At 48.6% G+C, this 24,632-nt stretch overlaps 1 protein-coding gene across 1 annotated transcript in view; it reads right to left on the reverse strand.

The window, feature by feature from the left end:
* LOC124523590 (complement C3-like) overlaps nucleotides 1–24,632 on the reverse strand; it is a 45,132-nt gene that overhangs the window by 20,271 nt on the left and 229 nt on the right. The window contains exons 2-19 of the mRNA XM_047095376.1: nucleotides 24,157–24,349; nucleotides 23,566–23,728; nucleotides 23,395–23,465; nucleotides 21,522–21,616; nucleotides 21,359–21,441; nucleotides 21,186–21,276; nucleotides 20,830–20,932; nucleotides 20,612–20,738; nucleotides 18,842–18,957; nucleotides 18,590–18,736; nucleotides 17,991–18,200; nucleotides 17,665–17,871; nucleotides 17,177–17,332; nucleotides 16,743–16,872; nucleotides 16,397–16,468; nucleotides 16,055–16,234; nucleotides 3,114–3,222; nucleotides 2,742–2,827 (exon numbers count right to left, since the gene is read on the reverse strand). Coding sequence (XP_046951332.1) covers nucleotides 2,742–2,827; nucleotides 3,114–3,222; nucleotides 16,055–16,234; nucleotides 16,397–16,468; nucleotides 16,743–16,872; nucleotides 17,177–17,332; nucleotides 17,665–17,871; nucleotides 17,991–18,200; nucleotides 18,590–18,736; nucleotides 18,842–18,957; nucleotides 20,612–20,738; nucleotides 20,830–20,932; nucleotides 21,186–21,276; nucleotides 21,359–21,441; nucleotides 21,522–21,616; nucleotides 23,395–23,465; nucleotides 23,566–23,728; nucleotides 24,157–24,349 — 2,339 coding nt within the window. The remainder of the gene's footprint in view (nucleotides 1–2,741; nucleotides 2,828–3,113; nucleotides 3,223–16,054; nucleotides 16,235–16,396; nucleotides 16,469–16,742; nucleotides 16,873–17,176; nucleotides 17,333–17,664; nucleotides 17,872–17,990; nucleotides 18,201–18,589; nucleotides 18,737–18,841; nucleotides 18,958–20,611; nucleotides 20,739–20,829; nucleotides 20,933–21,185; nucleotides 21,277–21,358; nucleotides 21,442–21,521; nucleotides 21,617–23,394; nucleotides 23,466–23,565; nucleotides 23,729–24,156; nucleotides 24,350–24,632) is intronic.

Genomic DNA, 24,632 nt, shown 5'->3' on the forward strand with positions numbered 1-24,632 from the left:
AAACGCCTACTCTCCGTGACCCTGGAAGGACAGCTACATGTCACCGCATGTTGGTCCAAACCCATGGAAGGTACATCACTGAAAGGGAACCCTAGTTTTTGACTGCAGTTGACGATAATGTATCAGTGTTGTCCCAGAGATTTTGGCAAAGGTACCACCTAATGCAAAAAAGGGTTAGAGACGGGAATTGGGGGGAATTGAGGAGTGGTAATTCTCAGTTGTTTCTGTAAACCTAAATTGTTTAAGAAAACCCATTAATTAGGGGACGCTGGGTGGCTCAGTCGGTTGGGCGTCCAACTTCGGCTCAGGTCATGATCTCACAGTTCATGAGTTCGAGCCCTGCGTCGGGCTCTGTGCTGACAGCTTGGAGCCTGGAGCCTGCTTCAGATTCTGTGTCTCCCTCTCCCTGCCTCTCCCCGCTCATGCTCTGTCTCTGTCTCCCTCAAAAGTAAAGAAACATTAAAATTTTTTTTTCCAACGTTTATTTATTTTTGGGACAGAGAGAGACAGAGCATGAATGGGGGAGGGGCAGAGAGAGGGGGAGACACAGAATCAGAAACAGGCTCCAGGCTCTGAGCCATCAGCCCAGAGCCTGACGCGGGGCTCGAACTCACGCACCGCAAGATCGTGACCTGGCTGAAGTCGGACGCTTAACCGACTGCGCCACCCAGGCGCCCCAACATTAAAAATTTTTTTAAGAAAACCCATTAATTAAAAAAAAAATCAACCAGGGCGCCTGGGTGGTTCAGTCGGTTAAGCATCCAACTTCACCTCATGTCTGATCTTATGTTTTGTGAGTTCGAGCCCCACATCTGGCTCTGTGCTGACAGCTCAGAGCCTGGAGCCTGCTTCAGGTTCTGTGTTTCCCTCTCTCTGCCCCTCACCTGCTCGAGATCTCTCTCTCTCTCAAAAAAAAAAAATTTACAAAAATAAAATATGTTTGGCTTCAATAATGACTCACACTCATCGAACATCTGTAATGTGCCAGGCACCATTTTAAAGGCTCCACACGTATTAACTCAAAAAACTCTCTGCACAACACTTTGAGTGGCTACTATTTGCATTATACCTGTTTTATGGATGCACACAGAGAGGGTGAGTAACTTGACTCAGGCCACACAGCTGCCTAGCGGACGACCGGGGATTTGAATCCAGACATTTAAGCTTGAGGAGCTCCCTGCTTATAACTCTGCTGACTCTTTGCATTCATGGTATCTCAGGAGTCTAAAATTTCCAAGTTCCACTGGCAACCATCCTAAAATATAAATTCTGAGCCTCTAAGATGGCGTTCCGGAAAGGTTCATCCCCTGGTGATCTTGGGCAAGTGACCTGCCTTCCCTAGCTTCAGTATCCTCATTTGTCGGAGAATAAATGTACCAACCTCAGAGGGTTCTTGTGAGCACTGAATGAGATAATGTGTTGGGAGTTAAAAATGGTACCAGGTAAAGGGCGTCTGGGTGGCTCAGTCAATAAGCATCTGACTCTCAGTTTCGGCTCAGGTCATGATCTCGGGGTCTCATGAGTTCAAGCCCTGCATTGGCCGGTAGCTCAGAGCCTACTTGGGATTCTCTCTCTCTCCCCGTCTCTCTGCCCCTTCCCTATTCACGCTGTATCTCTCTCTTTCTCTCTCTCAAAATAAATAAATAAACTTAAAAAAAATTGTACCTGGTAAAACACAGCGTCCAACATGAGGCTCAAACTCATGAACCGTGAGATCATGATTGGAGCCTAGTTCAGACACTTAACAGAGCAACCCCAGTCCCCTAACATACCTCCCTTTTAATGTTTCAATATTTTTTCACCTACTTTAATGCTCAGCGAAAAAATTAACCTTTAAAATGTACCTAAATCAGGAATGGGGGGCAGGGGGCGGGGGGCGGCGGGGCGCACTCATTTTCCCTCTTGTCTCAAACTCCATGATGGCTCAGCTCAGTGCTGGCTTCTATTTACAATGGAGATATTTTGTTCATCATGGATTTTTTTTTTTTTGCATTCACGTTGATTTTTTCAAAATGATCACATGAAAGTATCACACATCTGCCTTAAAATTAGTGCCTCCCTCTCCTCACCCTGCTCCGAGGCCTGCCTGAGACCACCCCCATTAGACCAGGGCTCCCCAGCTCCCTGTGGTGGGCCCCCTACCCCCTGGTTACCTTTTTTTTTTTTTTTTGCCAAGTTTCACAATCTGGCCGCCAATGTGCCAATCATACATTTCATCCTGCTACCTCCTTCATATATTCTTAATGGATTTACCCATCACCCTGTCAACACCACCCCTTAAGCGTGTTTGTTGTTGCAAATTATTCTGTATGTCCTTATATCTGTGTCCAAACCTATAGATCGTACAACACTGAGAGTGAACGCTCATGTCAATGATGAACTTGGGGTGACGATAGGCGTGTCAGTGTCACGAATACGCCATGCTGGTGAGGGATGCTGATAGTGCCTGTCTGCGCGGGGCAGACTGTGTGCGTCGGGGGTGGGTAGACTGGGTGTATGTGGGAACTCTCTGTACCTTCCCCTCAATTTTGCTGTCAACCTAAAACTGCTCTCGAAAGAAAATCTATTTACAAAAGGCGCTGACTCGTCACCCACAGAGCAGGATCTGACACCCCCACTTGTCACCTGGGAGCAGTGTGTCAGCCACCAAGAAACAGGGGATCTCTCTGGATGGGATGAGAAAACGCCCAATGGCCCTGGGATCCCTGACTCGTGAGCATGGGGCCACCACCTTCTCTCACCTTTCTTGTTCGACAAGCTCACCGCCAGAATCTCCCAGGTGGTGATGGAGTCTTTCAAAAATATATTCATGGTCTTTGTGGAGATTCTGGATGGAGGAGAAGTGGGGGTATTAAAAAGAGGCAGGTGTCAGGGGCCTGGGGGGAGAGCTGGTGTGGAGGGGCCCCAAGGGGCAGGTTGGAGGGAGGAGTGGGGGCTGGGCACACGGAGGGAGCCTGACTCTTGATTTTTTTTCTAGGCTGGGTTGTGGGGTTGCCCAGTGATTCCAGAAAAGAGAGGCATGGGTGCATTCAAACGAAGTGGTCCAGATGGGGCCGCTATAGGAGCTGGCCTGGGGGTGGGGGGGTTAAGGTGGGGGGGTGTCTCAGCCTTACCCATCTTTCTCAGGTTCACGGAGTTCCTCTATGCGCCACAGCCAGCTCTCAGGGAACTGGCTTCGGGAAATGATTTCCTCTTCCGGGATTATATCTTCATCCAAGTCACCTGGGAGGCACGGGTGAGGAGGAGACAAATCTGGGTTGAGAACGGACCCATTTCTCCACTGTCCCCAGAGATACTCATCTCTAAATGGCTGAAGAGGTTCCTACCAGAAAAACACACCCATAGTTCCATGATGGCCTGGGGAGGGGGGCAGTCATGTTTGTCTTTATTGCTCCTTTCTCCCCAAAAATACCATTAAAAATGACATTTTACAACTGTGTCGGTATAGGGGCAGAAATAGTCCAGGCTAGGACTATTTCCCCCTGCTCTGATTTTCATAGAAATGAAGCATTTGTGTGAGCATCTAAGTAAGCATAGTGGCTCCCAGGCTCCATGCCCGCTACATCTGATGGTTATGGCCCCCAAGCAAACAGGTGGCTCGAGAGACTCCCCAGACCTGTTGGTGACCCCGGGCGATGGGGTGGCCTTTTGAGCAAGCCTGACGCCATCAGCAAGTAGACCAAATGGGGCCAGAATATGGTTCAACCCTGTCTGGGCAGGTTGTAACGTGGCTTTGGGTCTTCTTAATAACAAAGTAGGTGAAATCGACTGATGCCTAAATCCACCCATATTCTGGAATAATCCAACAAAGTGCATGTCAGATACAAACATGCAGGCAGCTCTCTGTCTCACCCCCAATCGGCTAAAGAAATTACACAATTTGGGGCACCTGGGTGGCTCAGTCACTTGAGTGTCCGACTTCTGCTCTGGTCATGATCTCATGGTTGGTGAGTTTGAGACTTTCACCAGGCTTGCTGCTGTCACTATGAGCCTGCTTGGGATCCTCTGTCCCCCTCTCTCTGCCCCTTCCCTGCTTGCGTGCACACACACACTCTCTCTCTCTCGAAAAAAAAAACACATTAAAACAGAAAAGACTGGAGTCAAGATGGCAGAGAAGTAGTGGGACAAGGATTTTCCTGGTCCCTCAAACACAGCTGTATTGAGGTCAGAACACTTGGAACACCCAGGAAATAGGTCTGGGGAGTGATAGAAACATCTCCGAAGGTGGAAGGAGACAGCTTGGCGGGACTGAGGTGCATGTATGTGGATTGGGAGAGGTAAAACGGTCAGCATAGGCATGGAGGGGAGGGGACCCCTTCTGTGGAGACACAAAAGGGAGAGAAAGAGGCTGTAGGAGTATGGCATTGTGTTCGGACGAGAGAAAAACATCTCTGGACCATGGAGGGGGAACGAGAAATATGGAGAGTGCCAGTACTTTGCACGGTGCCAGTACAGTGCATGTACTTTGCAAAGTCTCAGGAGTTGAAGATTAGAGTTTTCAGGGGTGCAAGACTTTCTCTTGCAGCTTGCAGTGTGCACATGCCTCGTGGAGACGGAGCCAGCCCCAGGGCCCAGTAGCGATCTCAGGGGTGACTGGGAGAGAGCAGTCCCCACCCTGTAGTACTGTGGGAAGAGGGTTTAGTGCCACCCCAAGGAAAAAAGACCCTGCAGGCATCAGCCGTGTAGGCTGGGCAGAATGGTGCTACCCCAGAACCGAGTCTGTGAGGTGTGGGATTCTTTAAGGCATCTTGTTTTCAATCCCATCTGAGCATCTAGGAGGTGCAGGAGACTGTGGAACAGGACAAGCTGGCCCCCACCCTCCCTGCACTCCTCTATGAGGACAGTCTGAACAGCATGGTTTGAGACACTTTTCTCCCCATCACCAACATGGCGGGGCTTCAGGGAACAGGACAGCAGCCCCCAGTGGAGGCAGGACCGGTTTACAACAAACCCCGCCCCTCCATGCCTGGTAACTGCTTAAATACTGGAGCAGGACTGACCCTGACCAGGCCAGACAGCCTCTCCTCCAGACCAGCACAGCCAGCGGTCCTGAGCACCAACAGGCAGCTGTCCTGCAGTTTTCTATGTTAGTCCATTTTGTTTTGTTTTGTTTTTCTTTTTCTCTTTTCTTTTCTTTCATTTTTTCTCTTTTCCCTTCTTTTTACCTTCCTCTTTTTATTTCCTTTGGAATCACGATCACAGTTTCTGATTTGACTTTTGGTCAAGTCTCTCTCTCTCTCTCTCTCTCTCTCTCTATATATATATAAATACACCCCACCTGGTTTCATTCTCCATTCTGTTTGTTTGTTTGTTTGTTTGTTTAGTCAGGCATTTTTCTCTATTGTTTTTACACTTTTTCTGTATCTCCTTATTAATTTCCCCCTTCTCTCTCTGGGTTAAGCCTTATAGTTTCTTTGATTCTCTGCCTGGTCTTTTTTTTTTTCTGACCCTTTCATTTTTTATTTGTATGGGAATCAGGCTTCCCTCACCTTTCCTTTTTCCAGGGTTCCTTCAGTGAACAAATCAAAACACCCCTGGTGGAAGGTCCAAACCATCACCACTATGAGCAGTGTGACAGAACAGCCAAATATGTAACATGATCACACTCCACAAACACTTCCTGAAGTCCCAGGACCTATTCTTAATATGGTAGGACTTGCAGGTGCAGGACACATAACAAGCTATTAAAACGTGTAAAAACCAGAAACCTAGCCAAAATGATGAAATGGAAGACCTCTCCTCATGAGAAATTCCAGGAATAAATGACAGGCAGATAACTGCTCAAAAAAGATATAAACAATATATCTGAACAAGAATTTAGAATAACAGTCATAAGACTGATAGCTGGGCTTGAAAAAAGCATAGGAGACACCAGGGAATCTATTGTTGCAGAGATCAAAGACCTATGAAATAATCAAGGTGGATTAAGAAATGTTGTAAATGAGATACAAAATAACCCAGCTGCAGTGACAGCAAGGATGGAAGAAGTCGAAGAGAGAATAAGCGAAATAGAAGACAAAGTTATGGAAAATGATGAAGCTGAAAAAAAGGAGGGCAAGGAAATTACTAGACCATGAGGGGAGATTTAGAGACCTACGTGATTCTGTGAAATGAAATAATAACCGTATCATAGGAGTTCTGGAAGAAGAAGAGAGAAGGAAAGGGGCAGAAGGTTTATGTGAACAAATTATAGCTGAGAACTTCCCTCATCTGGGGAAGGAAACAGGCATCCAAGTGCTAGAGGCACAGAGAACTCCCTTCAAAATCAACAAAAAATGACATAATCGTAGTGAAACTGCAAAATACAAAGATAAAAAGAGAATTATGAAAGCAGCTAGGGAAAAACGGGCCTTAACCTACAAGGGTAGACACATAAGGGTAGTAGCAGACCTGTCCACTGAAACTTGGCAGGCCAGAAGCGAGGGGCAGGAAACATTCAATGTGCTGAATAGCAAAACTAGGCAGCCAGCCAAGAATCCTTCATCCAGGAAGGCTGCCATTCAGAATAGAAGGAGAGATAAAGGCTTTCCCAGACAAACAAAAACTGAAGGAGTTTGTGACCACTAAACCGGCCCTGCAGGAGAGTGTAAGGGGGACTCTGTGAGTGGAAAGCAGCAATGACTACAAGGGACCAGAGACATCACCATAAGCACGAAACCTGCAGATAACACAATGACAGTAAATCCATACCTTTCAATAATCACTCTCAATGTAAATGCACTAAATGCCCCAATCAAAAGACACAGGGTATCAGAATGGATAAAAAAAAATAAGATCCATCTATATGTTGCCTACAAGAGACTCCTTTTAGACCTGAGGACACCTGCAGATTGAGAGTGAGGGGATGGAGAACCATCTATCATGCTATTGGACATCAAAAGATAGCTGGAGTAGCCATATTTATACCAGACGAACTAGATTTTAACACAAAGACTGTAACAAGAGATGAAGAAGGCCATTATATCATAACTGAGGGGTCCATCATCAAGAAGAGCTAACAATTGTAAATGTTTATGCCCCCAACATGAGAGCACCCAAATATGTAAATCAATTAATCACAAATATAAATAAATGTATAGATAATAATACCGTGATTGTAGGGGACTTTAATACTCCACTTGCTGCAATGGACAGACCATCTAGTCAGAAAATCAATAAGGACACAATGGCTCTGAATGACACATTGGACCAGATGGACTTAACGTATATTCAGAAGTTTTCATCCAAAACAGCAGAATACACATTCTTCTCGAGGGCATATGGAACATTCTTGAAAATAGATCACATACTGGGTCACAAAACAGCCCTCAACAAGTATAAAAGGATTGAGATCATACCATGCTTATTTTCAGATCACAACACTATGAAACTTGGTATCAACCACAAGAAAAAATTTGGAAATCCCCTTAATACATGCATATTAAAGAACATCCAACTAAAGCATGAACGGGTCAACCATGAAATTAAAGAAGAAATCAAAACATGTATGGAAGCAAATGAAAATGAACACACAGCAGTCCAAAGCCTTTGGGATTCAGCAAAGGCAGTTCTAAAAGGACAATACATTGTAATTCAGGCCTGTCTCAAGAAGCAAGAAAGGTCCCCAATACATAACCTAACCTCACATCTAAAGGAACTAGAAGGGCAGCAGCAAAGAAAGCCCAAGGTCAGGGGCGCCTGGGTGGCGCAGTCGGTTGAGCATCCCACTTCAGCCAGGTCACGATCTCGCGGTCCTGGAGTTCGAGCCCCGCGTCAGGCTCTGGGCTGATGGCTCAGAGCCTGGAGCCTGTTTCCGATTCTGTGTCTCCCTCTCTCTCTGCCCCTCCCCTGTTCATGCTCTGTCTCTCTCTGTCCCAAAAATAAATAAATGTTGAAAAAAAAATTAAAAAAAAAAGAAAGCCCAAGGTCAGCAGCAGAATAGAAATAATAAAGATTAGAGCAGAAATAAACAATAAAGAATTTTAAAAACCCAGAAGAATCTAAGAGATGGTTTTTGGAAAGAATAAAGAATGTTGATAACCCCTAACCAGACTTCTCAAAAAGAAAATAGAGGACCACAATAGATAAAATCACAAATGAAAGAGGAGAGATCAAAACAAACACCACAGAAATACATACAATTTTTTGAGAATATGATGAACAATTATGTGCAAACAAACTGGACACCCTGGAAGAATTGGACAAATTCCTAGACACCCACACACTACCAAAATTCAAAAGGGAAGAAATAGAAAATTTGAACGGACCCATAACCAATGAAGAAATTGAATCCGTTATCAAAAATCTCCCAACAAGTAAGAGTCCTGGGCCAGATGCCTTCCCAGGGGAATTTTACCAGACATTTAAAGTAGCATTCATACCTATTCTTCTCAGGATGTTCCAAAAAATATAAACGGAAGGAAAGTTTCCAGACTCGTTCTATGAAGCCAAAACTACCTTGATTACAAAACCAGACAAAGACCCCACTAAAAAAGAGAATTACAGGGGCGCCTGGGTGGCGCAGTCGGTTAAGCGTCCGACTTCAGCCAGGTCACGATCTCGCGGTCCGTGAGTTCGAGCCCCGCGTCGGGCTCTGGGCTGATGGCTCAGAGCCTGGAGCCTGTTTCCCATTCTGTGTCTCCCTCTCTCTCTGGCCCTCCCCCGTTCATGCTCTGTCTCTCTCTCTGTCCCAAAAATAAATAAACGTTGAAAAAAAAATTTAAAAAAAAAAAAAAAGAGAATTACAGGCAACCATCCTTGATGAACATGGATGCAAAAATTCTCAACCAGATACTAACAAATCGAATTCAATAGTATATTAATAGAATTCTTCACCATGATCAAGTGGAATTCATTCCTGGGCTGCAGGGCTGGCTCAATATTTGCAAATCAATCAATGTGATATATCACATTAATAGAAGAAAGGATAAGAACCATAGGATCCTGTCAATAGGTGCAGAAAAAAACATTTGACAAAATACAACATCCTTTCTTAATAAAAACCCTCAAGAAAGTCGGGATATTAGGAATATACCTTAACATCATAAAAGCCATAAATGAAAAGCCCACAGCTAATATCATTCTCAATGGGGAAAAACAGAACTTTCCCTCTGAGATCAGGAACATGACAGGGCTGTCCATTCTCACACTGTTATTTAACATAGTGTTGGAAGTCCGAGCCTCAGCAATCAGGCAACAAAACGAAATAAAAGGCATCCAAATTGACAAGAAGAAGTCAAACTTTCACTCTTCACAAATGACAGGAAACTCTACCGAAGAGTCCACCTAAAACTGCTGGAACTGATACATGAATTCAGGAAACTCACAGGATACAAAATCAACGTATAGAAATCGGTTGCATTTCTAGACACAAATAATGAAGTAACAGAAAGAAGTATCAAGGAATATATTCCATTTACAATTGCACCAAGAATTATAAAATACATAGAAACAAACCTAACCAAAGATGTAAAAGATCTGCACACTGAAAACCATAGAAATCTTATGAAAGAACTAGAAAAAGACACAAAGAAATGGAAAAACATTCCATGCTCATGGATTGGAAGAGTAAGTATTGTTAAAACGTCGATACTACCCAAGGTAATCTACACATTCACTGCAATCCCAATGAAAATAGCACCAGCATTCTTCACAGAGCTAGAACAAACAATCCTAAAATTTAAAAAAAATATATTTTTTTAACGTTTATTTATGAGACAGAGAGAGACAGAACATGAACAGGGGAGGGGCAGAGAGAGAGGGAGACACAGAATCGGAAACAGGCTCCAGGCTCTGAGCTGTCAGCCCAGAGCCCGATGCGGGGCTCCAACTCACGAACTGTGAGATCATGACCTGAGCCGAAGTCGGACGCTTAACCGACCAAGCCACCCAGGCGCCCCTAAAATTTTTATGAAACCACAAAAGACCCCAGATAGCCAAAGTAATGTTGAAAAGAAAACCAAAGCTGGAGGCATCACAATCCCGGACTTTAGTCTGTATTACAAAGCTGCAATCATCAAGACAGTATGGTATTGGCACAAAAACACATACACCAATGGAACAAAATAGAGAGCCCAGAAATGCACCCACAAGTATATGGCCAACTAATATTTGACAACAGGAAAGAGTATCCAATGGAAAAAAGACAGTCTCTTTAGCAAATGGTGCTGGGAGAACTGGACAGCAACATGCAGAAGAATGAACCTGGACCACTTTCTTACACCATACACAAAAATAAATTGAAAATGGATGAAAGACCTAAGTGTGAGACAGGAAACCATCAAGATCCTACAGGAGAAAACTGGCAGCAACCTCTTTGACCTCGGCCGCAGCAACTTCTTACTTGATGTGTCTCTGAAGGCAAGGGAAATAAAAGCAAAAGCGGACCATTTGGGACCTCATCAAGGTAAAAAGTCTCTGCACAGCACGGGAAACAATCAACAAAACTAACAGGTAACCGATGGAATGGGAGAAGATATTTGCAAATGACATAACGGATAAAGGGTTAGTTAGTATACAAAATCTATAAACAACTTACCAAACTCAACACCCAGAAAACAAATAATCCAGTGAAGTAATGGGCAGAAAACATGAATAGACACTTTTCCAAAGAAGACATCCAGATGGTAAACAGACACATGACAAGATGCTCGACATCACTCATCATCAGGGAAATACAAACCAAAAACACATTGAGATACCCCCTCACACTGGTCAGAGTGGCTAAAAGTAACAACTCAGGAAACAACAGATGTTGGTGAGGATGTGGAGAAAGGGGAACCCTCTTGCACTGTTGGTGGGAATACAAACTGGTGTAGCCACACTGGAAAACAGTGTGGAGGTCCCTCAAAAAATCAAAATTAGATTTACCCTATGGCCCAGCAATAGCACTACTAGAAATTTATCCTAAAGGGCACATGGGTGCTGATTCGTAGGGGCACATGTACTCCAGTGGTTATAGTAGCATTTCAACAACAGCCAAATTATGGAAAGAGCTCAAATGTCCATCAACTGATGAATGGCTATATATACAGAGAATGGAATACTACTGGGTGATGAAAAAGAAGGAAAGCTGACCATTTGCAACAACATGGATGGATCTGGAGGGTATTATGCTAAGTGAAATAAGTCAGTCAGAGAAAGGCAGATATCGTATTTTTTCACTCATGTGTGGAATTTGAGAAACAGAAGACCATAGTGGGAGGGAAGGAAAAATTAGATACAAAGAGAGAGGGAGACAAACCATAAGAGACTCTTAAACATAGAGAACAGACTGAGGGTTGATGGGAATAGGATATGGGGGAGTGGGGAAAATGGGTGATGGGCATTGAGGAGGACACTTGGGATGAGCATTGGGGTTGTATGTAAGTGATGAATCATAGGAATGCGCTCCCGAAGCCAAGACTACACGCATTGGCAATAAATTTTAAAAAAAAGAAAGAAAGAAATTACACAAGGCTGGGGGAGAAAACACCTGAGTGTGTGTAAGCCATATCCCAGTAGATCAGATATTTTGTCTAATTTTCCTCTTTGAGAAAGAAAGTCTATAGGCCACTGGAGCAGAAGGCACCAAGCCTAGATTAGAATAATTTGCACAGACTGAAGATTCAGCCCTTTACTCCTGTGTGTTGGGAATCTTTGTGTGTTTTTTGGGGGGTGATGGTGGAGGGCGTGCTAGCCTTCCAGCTAAAAGAATTTAGAAATATGTGTCCCCTTTGGCGATGTCTGCCTTTAGGAGGTGACTGCACATTTCTAAGCAAAAATAAATAAATTAAATGAATAAATAAATAAATAAATATAAATATAATAAATAAATAAATAAATAAAATAAAAATAAAAATATGAGTGTACTTGAAAAGTATGTGTTACCATATAAGGATCTATACCTGCTGTCATACAGGCTACATAAAAATTGATTTTGGGGAAATTTTCCCTTGGCTTAAATTTTGCCCTGATCTGATAGCAGAAAGAGGTTTAGAAATAGACTATCCAGGAATAAGGAGGAACTTTACAGTGGAGAGACCCAGCAGACAGCGCCTTAATCACGTGATCAAGACTCACAGCACCAACAATGGGACAAATCAATGTCTTTGGGCTCCCGACATGCTGCACTGAGAATCCATAGTGTCTCTCCTGTGACAGTGCTGCCCCCAAATGCAAAACCTGGATGTCATTACGAGGAAGCATGGAGCCAACCCAAACCGTGGGACAGCCCCCCAAATGCTGGACGTGAAAGTCACTCAAGACGGCTGTGCTGCCAGGGGTTGAGCAGATCCAAGGACACCAAGGAGACCCCACCAGTAAATACGACGTCTGCTTCTGCACAGATCCTTTTCCTATAAAGGATCCAAGCCAAACCAGACCAGACCAAAGTAGACCGAACCACACCAAACTAGACCAAACCAAGTGAAACCACACCAGACCAGACTAAACCAAACCAGACCAAACAGGACCAAACCACTCTAAACCACACCAAATCAAAACCAAAACCAAAACCAAACCAAACCAAATGGAAACCACTGGCGAACCTGAATGGGGTTGGAGGTTCAACGAGTCAACATTCATGTCCTAATTCTGATGACTGTGCTGAGGTTTTGTGGGAGAATATCTTTTGTGGGAGAATTTCAAGAATTCCACATGGAGCTATTTGGGGATGGTGGGGGCCTCAAACAGTTCAGAGGGATAAAAGGTTTTTATGCCCATTTCTACTTGTTCTGCTTGAGAGTCTAAAGATTAAAAAAAAAAGATGATTATGTTTGCTTGGATCGGGCAGCCTACAGCCATAGCATTTCCCCATCTTCCTTAGTTTTTAAGCAAAGGGGTTCTGTTTCATGACTTTTCATCCTGTGATTGATAAGATCACTTCCCTTGGTTTCAAGAGCCACTCACACTGGCCTTCATTCTCAGAACCCAATTTGGATGACACAATTTCTGGTCCCCTATGAAAACGATGGGATGTGCAAAAGAAGTGTTCAAATGGCCAGTGAGAAGGGTCAGTGCAGCAACCACCACTCTGCACACAGTGGTTAAAAAGAGCAATGGAGTGACAGAAAGAGAAATCAAGGAATCAATCCCATTTACAGTTGTACAAAAAACCATAAAATACCTAGGAATAAATCTAACCAAAGAGGTGAAAAATCTATACACTGAAAACTATAGAAAGCTTATGAAAGAAATTGAAGAAGACACAAAATTGGAAAAAAAGATTCCATGCTCCTGGATAGAAAGAATAAATATTGTTAAAATGTCAATACTACCCAAAGCAATCTTCATATTCAATGCAGTCCCTATCAAAATAACACCAGCATTTTTCACAGAGCTAGAACAAATAATCCTAAAATTTGTATGGAACCAGAAAAGACCCCGAATAGCCAAAGCGATCTTGAAAAAGGAAACCAAAGCAGGAGGCATCACAATCCCAGACTTCAAGCTATACTACAAAGCTGTAATCATTAAGACAGTATGGTACTGGCACAAGAACAGACACTCAGATCAATGGAACAGAATAGAGAACCCAGAAATGGACCCTCAAATGTATGGCCAACTCATCTTTGACAAAGCAGGAAAGAATATCCAGTGGAATAAAGACAGTCTCTTCAGCAAGTGGTGCTGGGAAGACTGGACAGCAACAACCAGAAAAATGAACCTCGACCACTTTCTTACACCACACACAAAAATAAACTCAAAATGGGTGAAAGACCTAAATAATACAGGAAGGCATCAAATCCTAGAGGAGAAAGCAGGCAAAAACCTCTTTGACCTCAGCTGCAGCAACTTCTTACTCAACACGTCTGTAGAGGCAAGGGAAACAAAAGAAAAAATGAACTACTATTATAAAAATCTTCTGCACAGCGAAGGAAACAATCAGCAAAACTAAAAGGCAACCAACGGAATGGGAGAAGATATTTGCAAATGACATATCAGATAAAGGGTTAGTATCCAAAATCTATAAAGAACTTCTCAAACTCAATATCCAAAAAACAAATAATCCAGTGAAGAAATGGGCAAAAGACATGAATAGACACTTCTCCAAAGAAGACAGATGGCCAACCCACCCATGAAAAGATGCTCAACATCACTCATCATCAGGGAAATACAAATCAAAAACCACAATGAGATACCACCTTACACCTGTCAGAACGGCTAACATTAACAACTCTGGCAACAACAGATGTTGGCAAGGATGCGGAGAAAGAGGATCTCTTTTGTATTGTTGGTGGGATTGCAAGCTGGTGCAGCCACTCTGGAAAACAGTATGGAGGTTCCTCAAAAAACTAAAAACAGAACTACCCTACAACCCAGCAATTGCACTACTAGGCATTTATCCAAGGGATAGAGGTGTGCTGTTTCGAAGGGACACATGCATCCCAATGTTTATAGCAGCACTATCAACAATAGCCAAAATATGGAAACAGCCCAAATGTCCATCGATGGATGAATGGATAAAGAAAACGTGGTATACATGTATATACATATATACACATGTATATATACATATATACATGTATACGTATATATATGTATATATATGTGTGTATATATATATCAACAATAGCCAAAATATGGAAACAGCCCAAATGTCCATCGATGGATGAATGGATAAAGAAAACATGGTATACGTGTATATACATATATACACATGTATATATACATATATACATGTATATGTATATATATGTATATATATGTGTGTATATATATATGTATATATATGTATATGTATGTGTGTATATATACATATATATAATGGAGTATTACTCGGCAATCAAAAGTATGAAATCTTGCCATTTGCAACGATGTGGAGGGAACTAAAGGGTATTATGCTAAGCAAAGTTAGAGAAAAACAAATAACACTTCACGCACATGAAGACTTTAAGACACAGAACAGATGAACATAAGGGAAGGGAAGAAAAATAATATAAAACCAGGGAGGGGGACAAACCATAGAGACTCTTAAATGTGGAGAACAAACTGAGAGTTACTGGAGGGGTTGTGGGAGGGAGGATGGGCTAAATGGGTAAGAGGCATTAAGGAATCTACTCCTGAAATCATTGTTGCACTATATGCTAACTAATTTGGATATAAATTTAAAAAAAAATAAAAAATAAAATAAAAAGAAAGAAAGAAAGAAAGCAATCTGGACAGGGCGGGCCGAGAGGGAATCGGCCAGGGGGACCCTCACGACAGGGGCCATGCTGCCCGTGGTGCGGGGGGCTCTCTGTGGGCTTGGTTTCCACTGCACCCATCCTAGCAGAAAGGCCTTTCTCTACATAAGACACATCAAAAAGCATTTTTAAAAAGCAGACATCAGGCCTCACTGGGCTCAAAGGCTCTGAGCAAATGGCAGGTAGGATTCCCATCAGTTCTGTCAGGGCCGCCTTGTGGTGGGGACCACTCTGGTTCTGCTTTCAATGGGCTTCTTGGAAGAGAAATTTTCTCTTGGCTTAAGATTTATTTGGCCCGAGATGTAAAGTTTCAAGTGTGCACATGTTTTGTCTTATCAAGAACTGAATGAATGAATGAATGAATGAATGAATGAATGAATGAATTAGTGAATGAATGAATGAGGGAGGGAGGGAATGAATGAATGAAAACAAATCAACAGATGTTGTTAGGCATTGAGTTAGGCACCTCTTTGGAAAGCAACATAAATGAGTTTTCTTTGGTAAAGGCAGGCTAAAAACGCATCTCAGACAGAAGCATCCTCCCCCTTCAGACAGGCCCTCCTCCCCCCTCAGACACAGGCATCCTTCCACCCAAACGGGCCCCTTCCCCCCCTCAGATAGGTTCTCCTCCCTCAAACAGGCCCTCCTCCTTCTCACTGAGCCTCAACACTCTGACCTGGGCCTCCTCCCTCAGACCAGGCCCTCTCCCCTCTAAGGGAGCCTCCCCACTCAGACCATCCCCTCACCCCTCAAGCCTGATCGAGGCTTCATTGAGCCTCCCCATTCTGGCCAGCCTCCCTGCTCAGACCATGCCCTCCTCCCTCGGAGCAAGCCCTCTCCCGTCAGACCAGGCCCTCCTCGCTCTGACCGAGCTTCCCCCCTCTGGCTGGCCCACAGGCAGGTGGACTCACTCCGGGTCAGGCCCAGGGCACTGTGGGTACTGCCGATGCGGTTGCAACAGTCCAGGAAGGCCTTCACGCACGAGGCCTCGTGCTGGATGAACCCGGCCCTGCGCTCGCATGAGAACTTCGTGGGGTTCTCCCGCATGCCATGTTCACAGCACTTGCGCAGCTCCTTCGGGTACTGACCCGCTGCGTGGACACGACACCGGTCAGGGCCTCAGCCGGGACCTCAAAGCAGGAGGAGCTCGGGCGGACCAAGGGTAGGACGTCCCCAGGGCCCGGCCCTGCCCTCCTCCCTCCTGGGCTGGATCCCGGATGGGCAGGGTTTGGAGGAAGGGTGGGGGCCCCCACCTTTGTCCATCCTCTTCTCTGTGAGCATCACTGAGCGGCGGCGCCAGGCATCTGGTTTGGGGCACTCGGGATCTGAGGGGAGGGCACACGCGAACAAGATGGGTTAAGCGTCAACGGAGGGTCCCCGATGTACTCCTCTCAGTAGCCGTGAGGGAGGGGTGTTGCTGCTCCCATTTGACAGATGAGGAAACTGAGGCTCAGCGGGCAGTGATTCACTAGGTGGGGGCTGGGGCAGGACTTGAACCCAGGGCCCCCACCTGTTCTCAGCATCTGAGGACCTCAGAACAGTGCCCTTCATTTGCTCTCAGCATCTGGGGTGGAGGCCCCACCCCTCCCTGGCCCTCACCTGTCCTATCCGGGGTCTGCAGGTTTGTGTTGGTCTGGAAGGCCAGCCCTGCGTCCGTGAAGACGCCGGCATAGTCCTTCCCGCTGCCTGGAGTGCAGCCGATGTCAGCCTTCTCCACCACGTTCCAGATCTGCGGGAGGGCAGGGGTCGCGGGCAGGCCTCCACCACCAGGCTGACATGTCCGACCACCCCTGCGTTCTGGTCCCAGGCCCCTCTCAGAGGTGTGTGCACAGCCCCCGCCAACCACCCCCAGCTCGGACTCCTCCGTCTACGCTCCCACCCGCAGCCTTCACTTCCGTGCCACGTCTGTGTCCGTCCAAGCTTCCGTCCAGCCCACGCCTAACCCCACTTCCGGTTCCCTTCTGAGCGCCACCTGCGCCTCAGGCCCACGCCACCCCTTTGCTTCCGCCACACCCCAGAGGTACAGGGCGCACCTTGCTCTGAGTTAACCTATTCCTGTTCAGCACGAACACGCCCTTGTCCACTGCCACGAGCCCCACTCGGGAACCCCGGTCACCCTCGATCTTGATGGTCAAAAGCTGCCCAGGTGGGTACACCTTCTTTTCCATCTTGCCACCTTTCACCACCAGCTGTTGGCAGGGATGGGGGATACACAGAGGTGGGAGTGAGGGGTCAGCCCTGCCAGGCTGGGTCTCCATCAGCAGTCAGCCTAGGGCAGTGTCCCTGCTGTGCTGGTCAGGAAGGGGCAACGGTGGAGACAGACAGACTGAAGGCGGAAAGGCCAGCAGGGAGGGAGATACTGAGGCTGAAACAGAGGTGGGGAGAGAAAGAGCTGGAAAAGGAGAAGATGGGCCTCGGTTGGGGAGCCCACCCAGAAGGCTGGAGAGAGGCAGAGACGGAGCGAGCACTGGCCAGGTGGGGAGAGCCAAGATGGGTGCAGAGGAAGGCTCCGGAAGCTTACCTTGCCCACACAGGAGTCCTTGACATCCACCCACACGGAATCGGCCACCACCTCCCTCTGGCCCTTGTTGTTAATGAAGGTGTAATAAGCCACCAGGCGGAAGGAAGGAATGAAGTCCTCAGTGATGGTCAGGGGCAGCACGTACATGTCCTGGCCGGGCTCCCGCGTCTGACGCTCCACCTTCAACAGCTTCCCTTTGTTCATGATCTGGGGGAGGCAGGTTGGCGTAAGGGAGAATCAGCAAGGTCGGGCGGGGGGGTGGCCCTGGCCTGGGGGTGCTGCAGAAGTAAGGAGGAGGGGTCTGGGGATCCTAGGAGGGCACGGACCAGGTAGGTGAAGTAGCGGATGTTGTTCTCCTGGGTGGTGGTGGGGTCAATTCGCAGGTGGAAGTTGACGTTGAGATCTTCCCCTGGCTTGAGCTCCACGCGAGGCACAGAGATGTGCAGGTAGTTATTACTCATGGTGCTGTAGGGTTGGGCATTCATAGTCCTGTTGGTCTGTCGTGACTCTGGGATACCATCCTTCCTAGTGCTTACCTGGGTGAGGAAAGGGGGATGAATTCTGGCCCCCCAAAGATGTCCACATCCTAATCCCTGGGGCCTGGGAATATGGTACCTTCCCTGGCCGAGGGAGTTTGCAAATGGGATTAAGGGTCTGAGGATGGGGAGTGTTTTGGATTATCCAGGTGGGTCAAATGTAATCACCGGATCCTTAGAATATACCTATGCAGATGGCCAGACTGCTGGTGCAGATAAGATCCCCTCTATGCAGATGAAAACACTCTGTGAATGGCAGGATCCCCTGATACAATAAAAGGACCCCACTCCTCACGTGGCAGGATGACTGTGGCAGAGGACAGATTCTCTCCATGCAAGTCCAGTCCCCTATCTCCCAGAAGTGGGGCTAGAGGAGGGTGAGGACTCACGGTGATGGGCAGGGACCTAAAGGTTTTGTGTGTGTTGATGATCAGCTTGGCCACGCCGTCTTCCTGGGTGAAGGAGGACCCTTTGGAGTACTGGGTCACCACAGGGACGTTGCGTGCTGGGGAGCCGTCGGGGTTCGTCACGAACACCTGCGGGTGCAGTGCAGGGGCAGGTGGAGGGCGTTCAGGTCGACCCAGAGGCGTGGCTGATGCTCAGGGGAAGGGTGGGGGAGGCAGCCCCACACCGGGTCTCACCATGAGGTCAAAGGGCATGCCTGGTTTGAAGAACTTGGACGTCTTGGTGAAGTGGATCTGGTAGGGGGAGGTCACGATGGGGATCCCGCTGCGCTCCGCCTCCACCATGTCGCTGCCTGAGGGGGCCAGCCGTGAGGGCAGGTTCCTGGGCCACCCCTCCAGGTTGGACCACACCTTACACTGGGCCTCCCTTGGACTGCGCCTCCTGCATCAGACTGGCTGGAACCTTCATTCTGTTCCTCCCCCATCAGACTGGCTAGAACCTTCATTCTGTTCCTCCCCCATCACTGGGACTCCTCTGTCAGACTGGATCCCACCTTCATGCTGGGCCTCCCTCCTCAGACTGGACATCATCCATCAGACAGGATCCAACCTTCATACTGGCCTCCTGTGCTCAGACTTCCTCTGGCTTCCTCTGTCAGACTGTTACCCACCTTCATTCTGGCCTCCCCACTAGGATGGGACCTCCTCTGTCAGACTGGCCCCCAACCTCACTGGGCCTGTTTTCAGACTGGGTCCATTCTGTGAGACTGGATCCCAATTTCATTTTGGGCCGCCCTCCTGAGACTGGGCCTCCTCTATCAGACTGGATCTCACTTTTATTCTGGACCTCCCCCCTCAGACCAGGCCTCCTCTGTCAGACAACTTCCCACCTTCATAGTGGGCCTCCCTCAGACCAGGCCTCCTCTGGCAAACTGGCAGGCACCTTCATTCCTCAGACTATGGCTACCCTGTCACTGGCTGCCACCTTCAGACTTGGCCTCTTTTGTCAGACTGGATCACGCATTCATACTGGGCCTCCCCCCTCAGACTGGGCCTCCCCTGTCAGACTGGATCCCACCTTCATACTGAGCCTCCCCCCTCAGACTGGGCCTCCTCTATCAGACTGGCTCCCACCTTCATACTGGGCCTCCCCCTCAGACTGGGCCTCCTCTATCAGACTGGTTCCCATATTCATACTGGGCCTCCCCTCTCAGACTTGGCCTCACCTGACAGACTACATCCCAATTTCATTCTGGGCCTCCCCCCTCAGACTCAGCCACCTCTATCAGACTGCATCCCACCTTCATTCTGGCCTGCCCCCTTCAGACTGGGCCTCCTCTATCAGACTGGATCCCACCTTCATTCTGGCCTGCACCCTCACTGGGCCTCCTGTATCAGACTGGATCTCACTTTCATTCTGGACCTCCCCCCTCAGACTGGGCCTCCCATGTCAGACTGGATCCCACCTTCATTCTGGCGTCCCCCCATGAGATTGGGCCTCCTCTATCAGACTGGATCCCACATTCATACTGGGCCTCGCCCCCTCAGACTGGGCCTCCTGTATCAGACTGGATCTCACCTTCATTCTGGGCCCCCCTCTCACTGGGCCTCCTCTGTCTGACTGGATCCCACCTTCATACTGGCCTCCCCCATCAGACTAGGCTTCTCTATCAGACTGGATCCCACCTTCATTCTGGCCTCACCCCATCAGATTGGGCCTCCGCTATCAGACTGGATCCCACAATCATACTGGGCCTCCCCCCTCAGACTGGGCCTCCTCTATCAGACTGGATCCCACTTTCATTCTGGGGCTCCCCCCACCCTCACAATGGGCCTCCTTTGTCTCACTGGGTATCACTTTCCTCTGGATATCCTCTCTTACACTTGGCCTCTGCCCTCAGACTGGTTCTCCCCTGTCACACTGCATTCCACATCCATTCTGGGCCTCTGCCCGCACACTGGGCCTGACCCCCTCATTTGGGTCCCTTTCCTCAGACCAGGCCTCACCTGAGTGCAGGATAACAGTGACAGACACGTACAACGACTTCCCCACCAGGGCATCTGCTCCGGAGGGTTCCACCCCGCTCAGCAGGACCTTTCGTTCCAGCCTGGCCTCCCCACTGCCATCATCGATCTGGGGGAGGAAGGAAGGCTCAGAGAGGGGGAGGGGCGCAGGTGAGGGAGGGGGAAGTCCACAGTGGAGGAGGCTCAGAGGGGCAGAGCACCTGAACACGGCTGAGGGACTGGGGCAGCGAAATCCTCTGCTCACCATCCTGGACCCCAAAGATGACGAAGGCTATTCCATCCACATTCTTCCCATACAAGAACCTGAGAGGCAAGAGGGTCTCAGATGCTCCTCTCCTGAAGGGCGAGCCTGCCTGCAAACTTCCACGGACCCCTGGTCCCGTGCCTGGTGCTTACCTGGCCAGTATCTGGTCCCACACCTGGCCACACCGCTCCTGGGTTCCCTTACCCGGCCCCTACCTGGCTCCACCCCTAGCTGCCAACCTGGCCCGTCATCTAGCCCTCACCTGGCCCCCCTCCCCTCCCCTCCCACCTGGCCCCATTCCTAGCCCCTCACCTGGCCGTGATGGTGACCTCCAGGCCCTGTGGGTCATCAATGTAGTAGAATTTCTCTGTAGGCTCCACTTGGACCTCAAAACTGGGCAGCACTGGGGTCGAGACGGCACCAGTAGGGTGTCAGCACTGGGCCTGGCACCTGGGGCCCCCACCCTGACTCCTTCCTCCTCTTACCGTACTCCTTCACCTCGAACTCAGCAGAGAATACCTGCTGTGGGGCATCTTCATAGTGGGCTTCTATCTTCCACTGCCCTGTACTGTGGGGAAGGCAGGTGAGTGAGCCAGCCAGACGCCCTCCCTTGGCAAAGGGAACCCCCTCTAGGAGGGCCTGACATACTTGACCAGCTCCGGGATGTTCCAAGACAGGGACAAGATGCCAACCTGGTTCTGAGAAGATAGGGAGTCCTTCTTGATGAGAATATTGTCGGGGGTCTGTGGAGACAGAGAGGGCGTGTCTCTTCAGAGACCTGGCTTAGCCCCTAGGCTCTCTTCCTCCTCTCTGTGTCTGGACACTGTCTGTGTCATGACTACTGGGGCAGTGGTTATGAACATGGACTTGAGTCAGTCAGCCTGGGTTCAAATGCCCACTCTCCCACTTACGCGCTGTGTCACCTTGGGCAAATTACTTGATGTCTCTGTGCTCAATGTGCCCAGCTAGAAGAAGGAGAGGAACATGGCCCCTACCTCACTGGCTTGGCACATGATTCATGTAAGCTGGAGCTCACTCTCGTCGGCGGCTGTCTGAACACTGATAGTAACTAGCATTTATCACCTACTTTGTGCGGGACCCTGTGGTAAGCATCCTATGGGCGCTAAGTCACACAGCATTGCCTACCTTCGACTCTTTGACCTACAAGAACACAAAGTCGTGTGGTTCAACCTAACACACAGTATGTCATTCGTTGCAAATAACTAAACACCAGGAGACATCATGTAAAAATCTGGCTTTCTGGCTTCTCTTGGAAATTGGGATAACCGTGGATATGGGTTCCTGTTGGCACATAGAGACATTTGACTGGAACTGGGCAGAGGCTCTACCGTTAGAGGTGTGTGTTCTCCATTCCCCACAAATCCCACCGATCCCCACAGTCAGCTTGTGGCTGTCAGGACCTGGTCCCTGTTACCTTTGCGTGATTGCAAGAAATACTCATGACGATCCTCTGAGAACCACCTACCTCTTCCCTCTGTCCTTCACTTCCTCCTTCCATTCCCCCTCCCCCCCACCCCTTTCCTGCCTTAGCCCAGTAAATTGTAATGAAATTACTGTATGCCAAGCACCCATCCTGTCTGGAATTTAGGTTCTGTGGAGGTCTAGCGAGCGGGCAATTAGCAAATGAATACATTCAATTTATAGGATGCCTAAAGGAGATGACAGGAAGGGAGACCAGTGGAGTGTGTGTGTGTGTGTGTGTGTGAGAGAGAGAGAGAGAGAGAGAGAGAGAGAGAGAGTTGGGAGAGAGTGTTTGCAATTTTACAGGTCCTCAGAGAGGCTTCCCTGTAAAATTGTGCCATCGGTGACATTTGAGCAGAGACTTGAATGACGTGATGGGGCAAGCTATGTGGGTATTTGGAGGAAGAGCGTTTTGTGAGTAGTGGGGGAACAGCCTGTGCAAAGGTCCTAGGGCTGGCTCTTTATGGCAGTTGGAGGGACAGCAATAAGGCCCATGTGGCTGGAGCAGAGTGAGTGAGGGGAAGAGGGGGAGGAGAGGAGGGGAGGAGGACAGGTAGGGGACTGGGCAAGTCTTGCAGGGCCTTGGGGAGTGCTGGGAGGACTTAGGCTTTTACCCCAAGGAGGTGGGAGCTCCTGGAGGGCTCTGGGTGGAGGAGGGTGGGACAGGAGTTGGGTGCTCGAGGCTGCCCCCTGGCAGCAGGAGGCGGATTGGGCTACAGAGAGTTTTTATCTGTCATCTCAATCTTCAGCTGAGCAAACCAAGGCCCAGGAGGGTGAAGTGACCTGTCCGGAGTGACACGGTCCCCAGAGGTTTGTCTGGAGCCGGAATCCACGGGCAGAAGCATAACTGTGCCTGGTATCCCTGGATCTCTGCCCTGTGTCCAGGGCTCTTTCTGTGTTCGTGGCTCTACAGGCCTCTTTGCCTTTAGGCCTCTACAGTCCTGCCTTTTCCAGAATCTCTTCTCTGTCTCTATCTCTTTGTCTCTCCCCGAGTCTCTGCCCAGGGGGAGTCATCGTCTGGGTTCCCCGCTGCTGGTACCTGGATGCTGAAAATAACAATCCGGCCCACGGGCAGTAGGTCGTTGTCCACGGTAAAGATCCGATAGAGGACTGGGAGATGATGTTAGAGAAAGGGGGCGGTGAGTGAGGCCCTGCCCCTCCCCACAGTCCCCTCCCCACCCCTCTCTCCAGCCACTGCCCAGCCCCTTACCTGTGGAGCCTGGGGTATAGATGGGCTTGTCCGTCTGGATGAAGAGGTACCCGCTCTGAAAGCTGACCAGCACCACCTTCTCCACCACGGTGCCCCCGAAGTCCGCCTGGACAATCACGAATTTTTTCCCCTTCCCTGATGTTAATTCCCGGTTGGCTGGGATCTAGGCATAGCCAGAGAATCATTGAGATGTTGCCTCCTGGTCCCTTGCCCGCATTCAGCCCCAGGCTTTCAGTGGGGTCCACACCTGCCTGCCCTTCCTGCCAATAGCACCTGTCCACCACTCCGGGTCTCCCTGGTGTGCCCAGGTTGGGAGCAGAGGGGTAGTGGGGGGGGGCAAGGGTCTAAGATGGGTAGGGATCAGAAAGGGGGATGAGTAGGGGGAATTAGACAAGGGGCTCAGAGGACCTCTCTTAGGAGAGGGGCTCAAAGCTAGGGGCTCAGGATAGAAGCTAATTGAAGGAGGAGTCTCAGAGAGGGGAGGGGCTTCCAAGTGGCACCTGGTCATAATGGGGAGGGGCTTCCAAGTGGGATGGGTTCAAAACATGGAGCAGACTCAGAGCGGGGAGGGGCGCCAGCAGGTGCACGCACCTTGATGTTGACTGTGCTCATGTGGTTATTATCCTTGGTCAGATAAGTGTTTCCTCTGGACAAACTTATCTTCCTGTCTGGAAAGTCGTTGACGCTGACTGTGACTGCAATGTTGCCTCCATAGTCATGGGCCTCCAGCAGCACCTTCTCCTCATTCTCCAGCCGCAGGATGTTGGGGGTGATCATGGAGAACCTGCAGGTCGGGTGGAACACGGGACGGAGCTGCCGTTCTAGGGACCAGGGTTCCAATCCTCACCCACATAGCACGAAGCCCCCAAATCCTGTGAAGTCAGATCTCGAGGCCTCCAAGTGATTCCACAGCCACGGAATCACTGAACGTACCACAGGCACCCAAACCCGCAGACCCCTGCTTCTAGAAACATCCGCCTCCCATTGTAACCCGAGTGCCATGAACCCCCAGCTCATGAAATCATGAGCTCACAGGCAGCCCAAGGCCATTCACATCCCAACCCGCT

The sequence above is a fragment of the Lynx rufus genome, unplaced genomic scaffold, assembly GCF_022079265.1.
Source record: "Lynx rufus isolate CCGP_SWC_20201006 ecotype Redwood Valley unplaced genomic scaffold, mLynRuf1.p SCAF_4, whole genome shotgun sequence".
Taxonomy (NCBI): domain Eukaryota; kingdom Metazoa; phylum Chordata; class Mammalia; order Carnivora; family Felidae; genus Lynx; species Lynx rufus.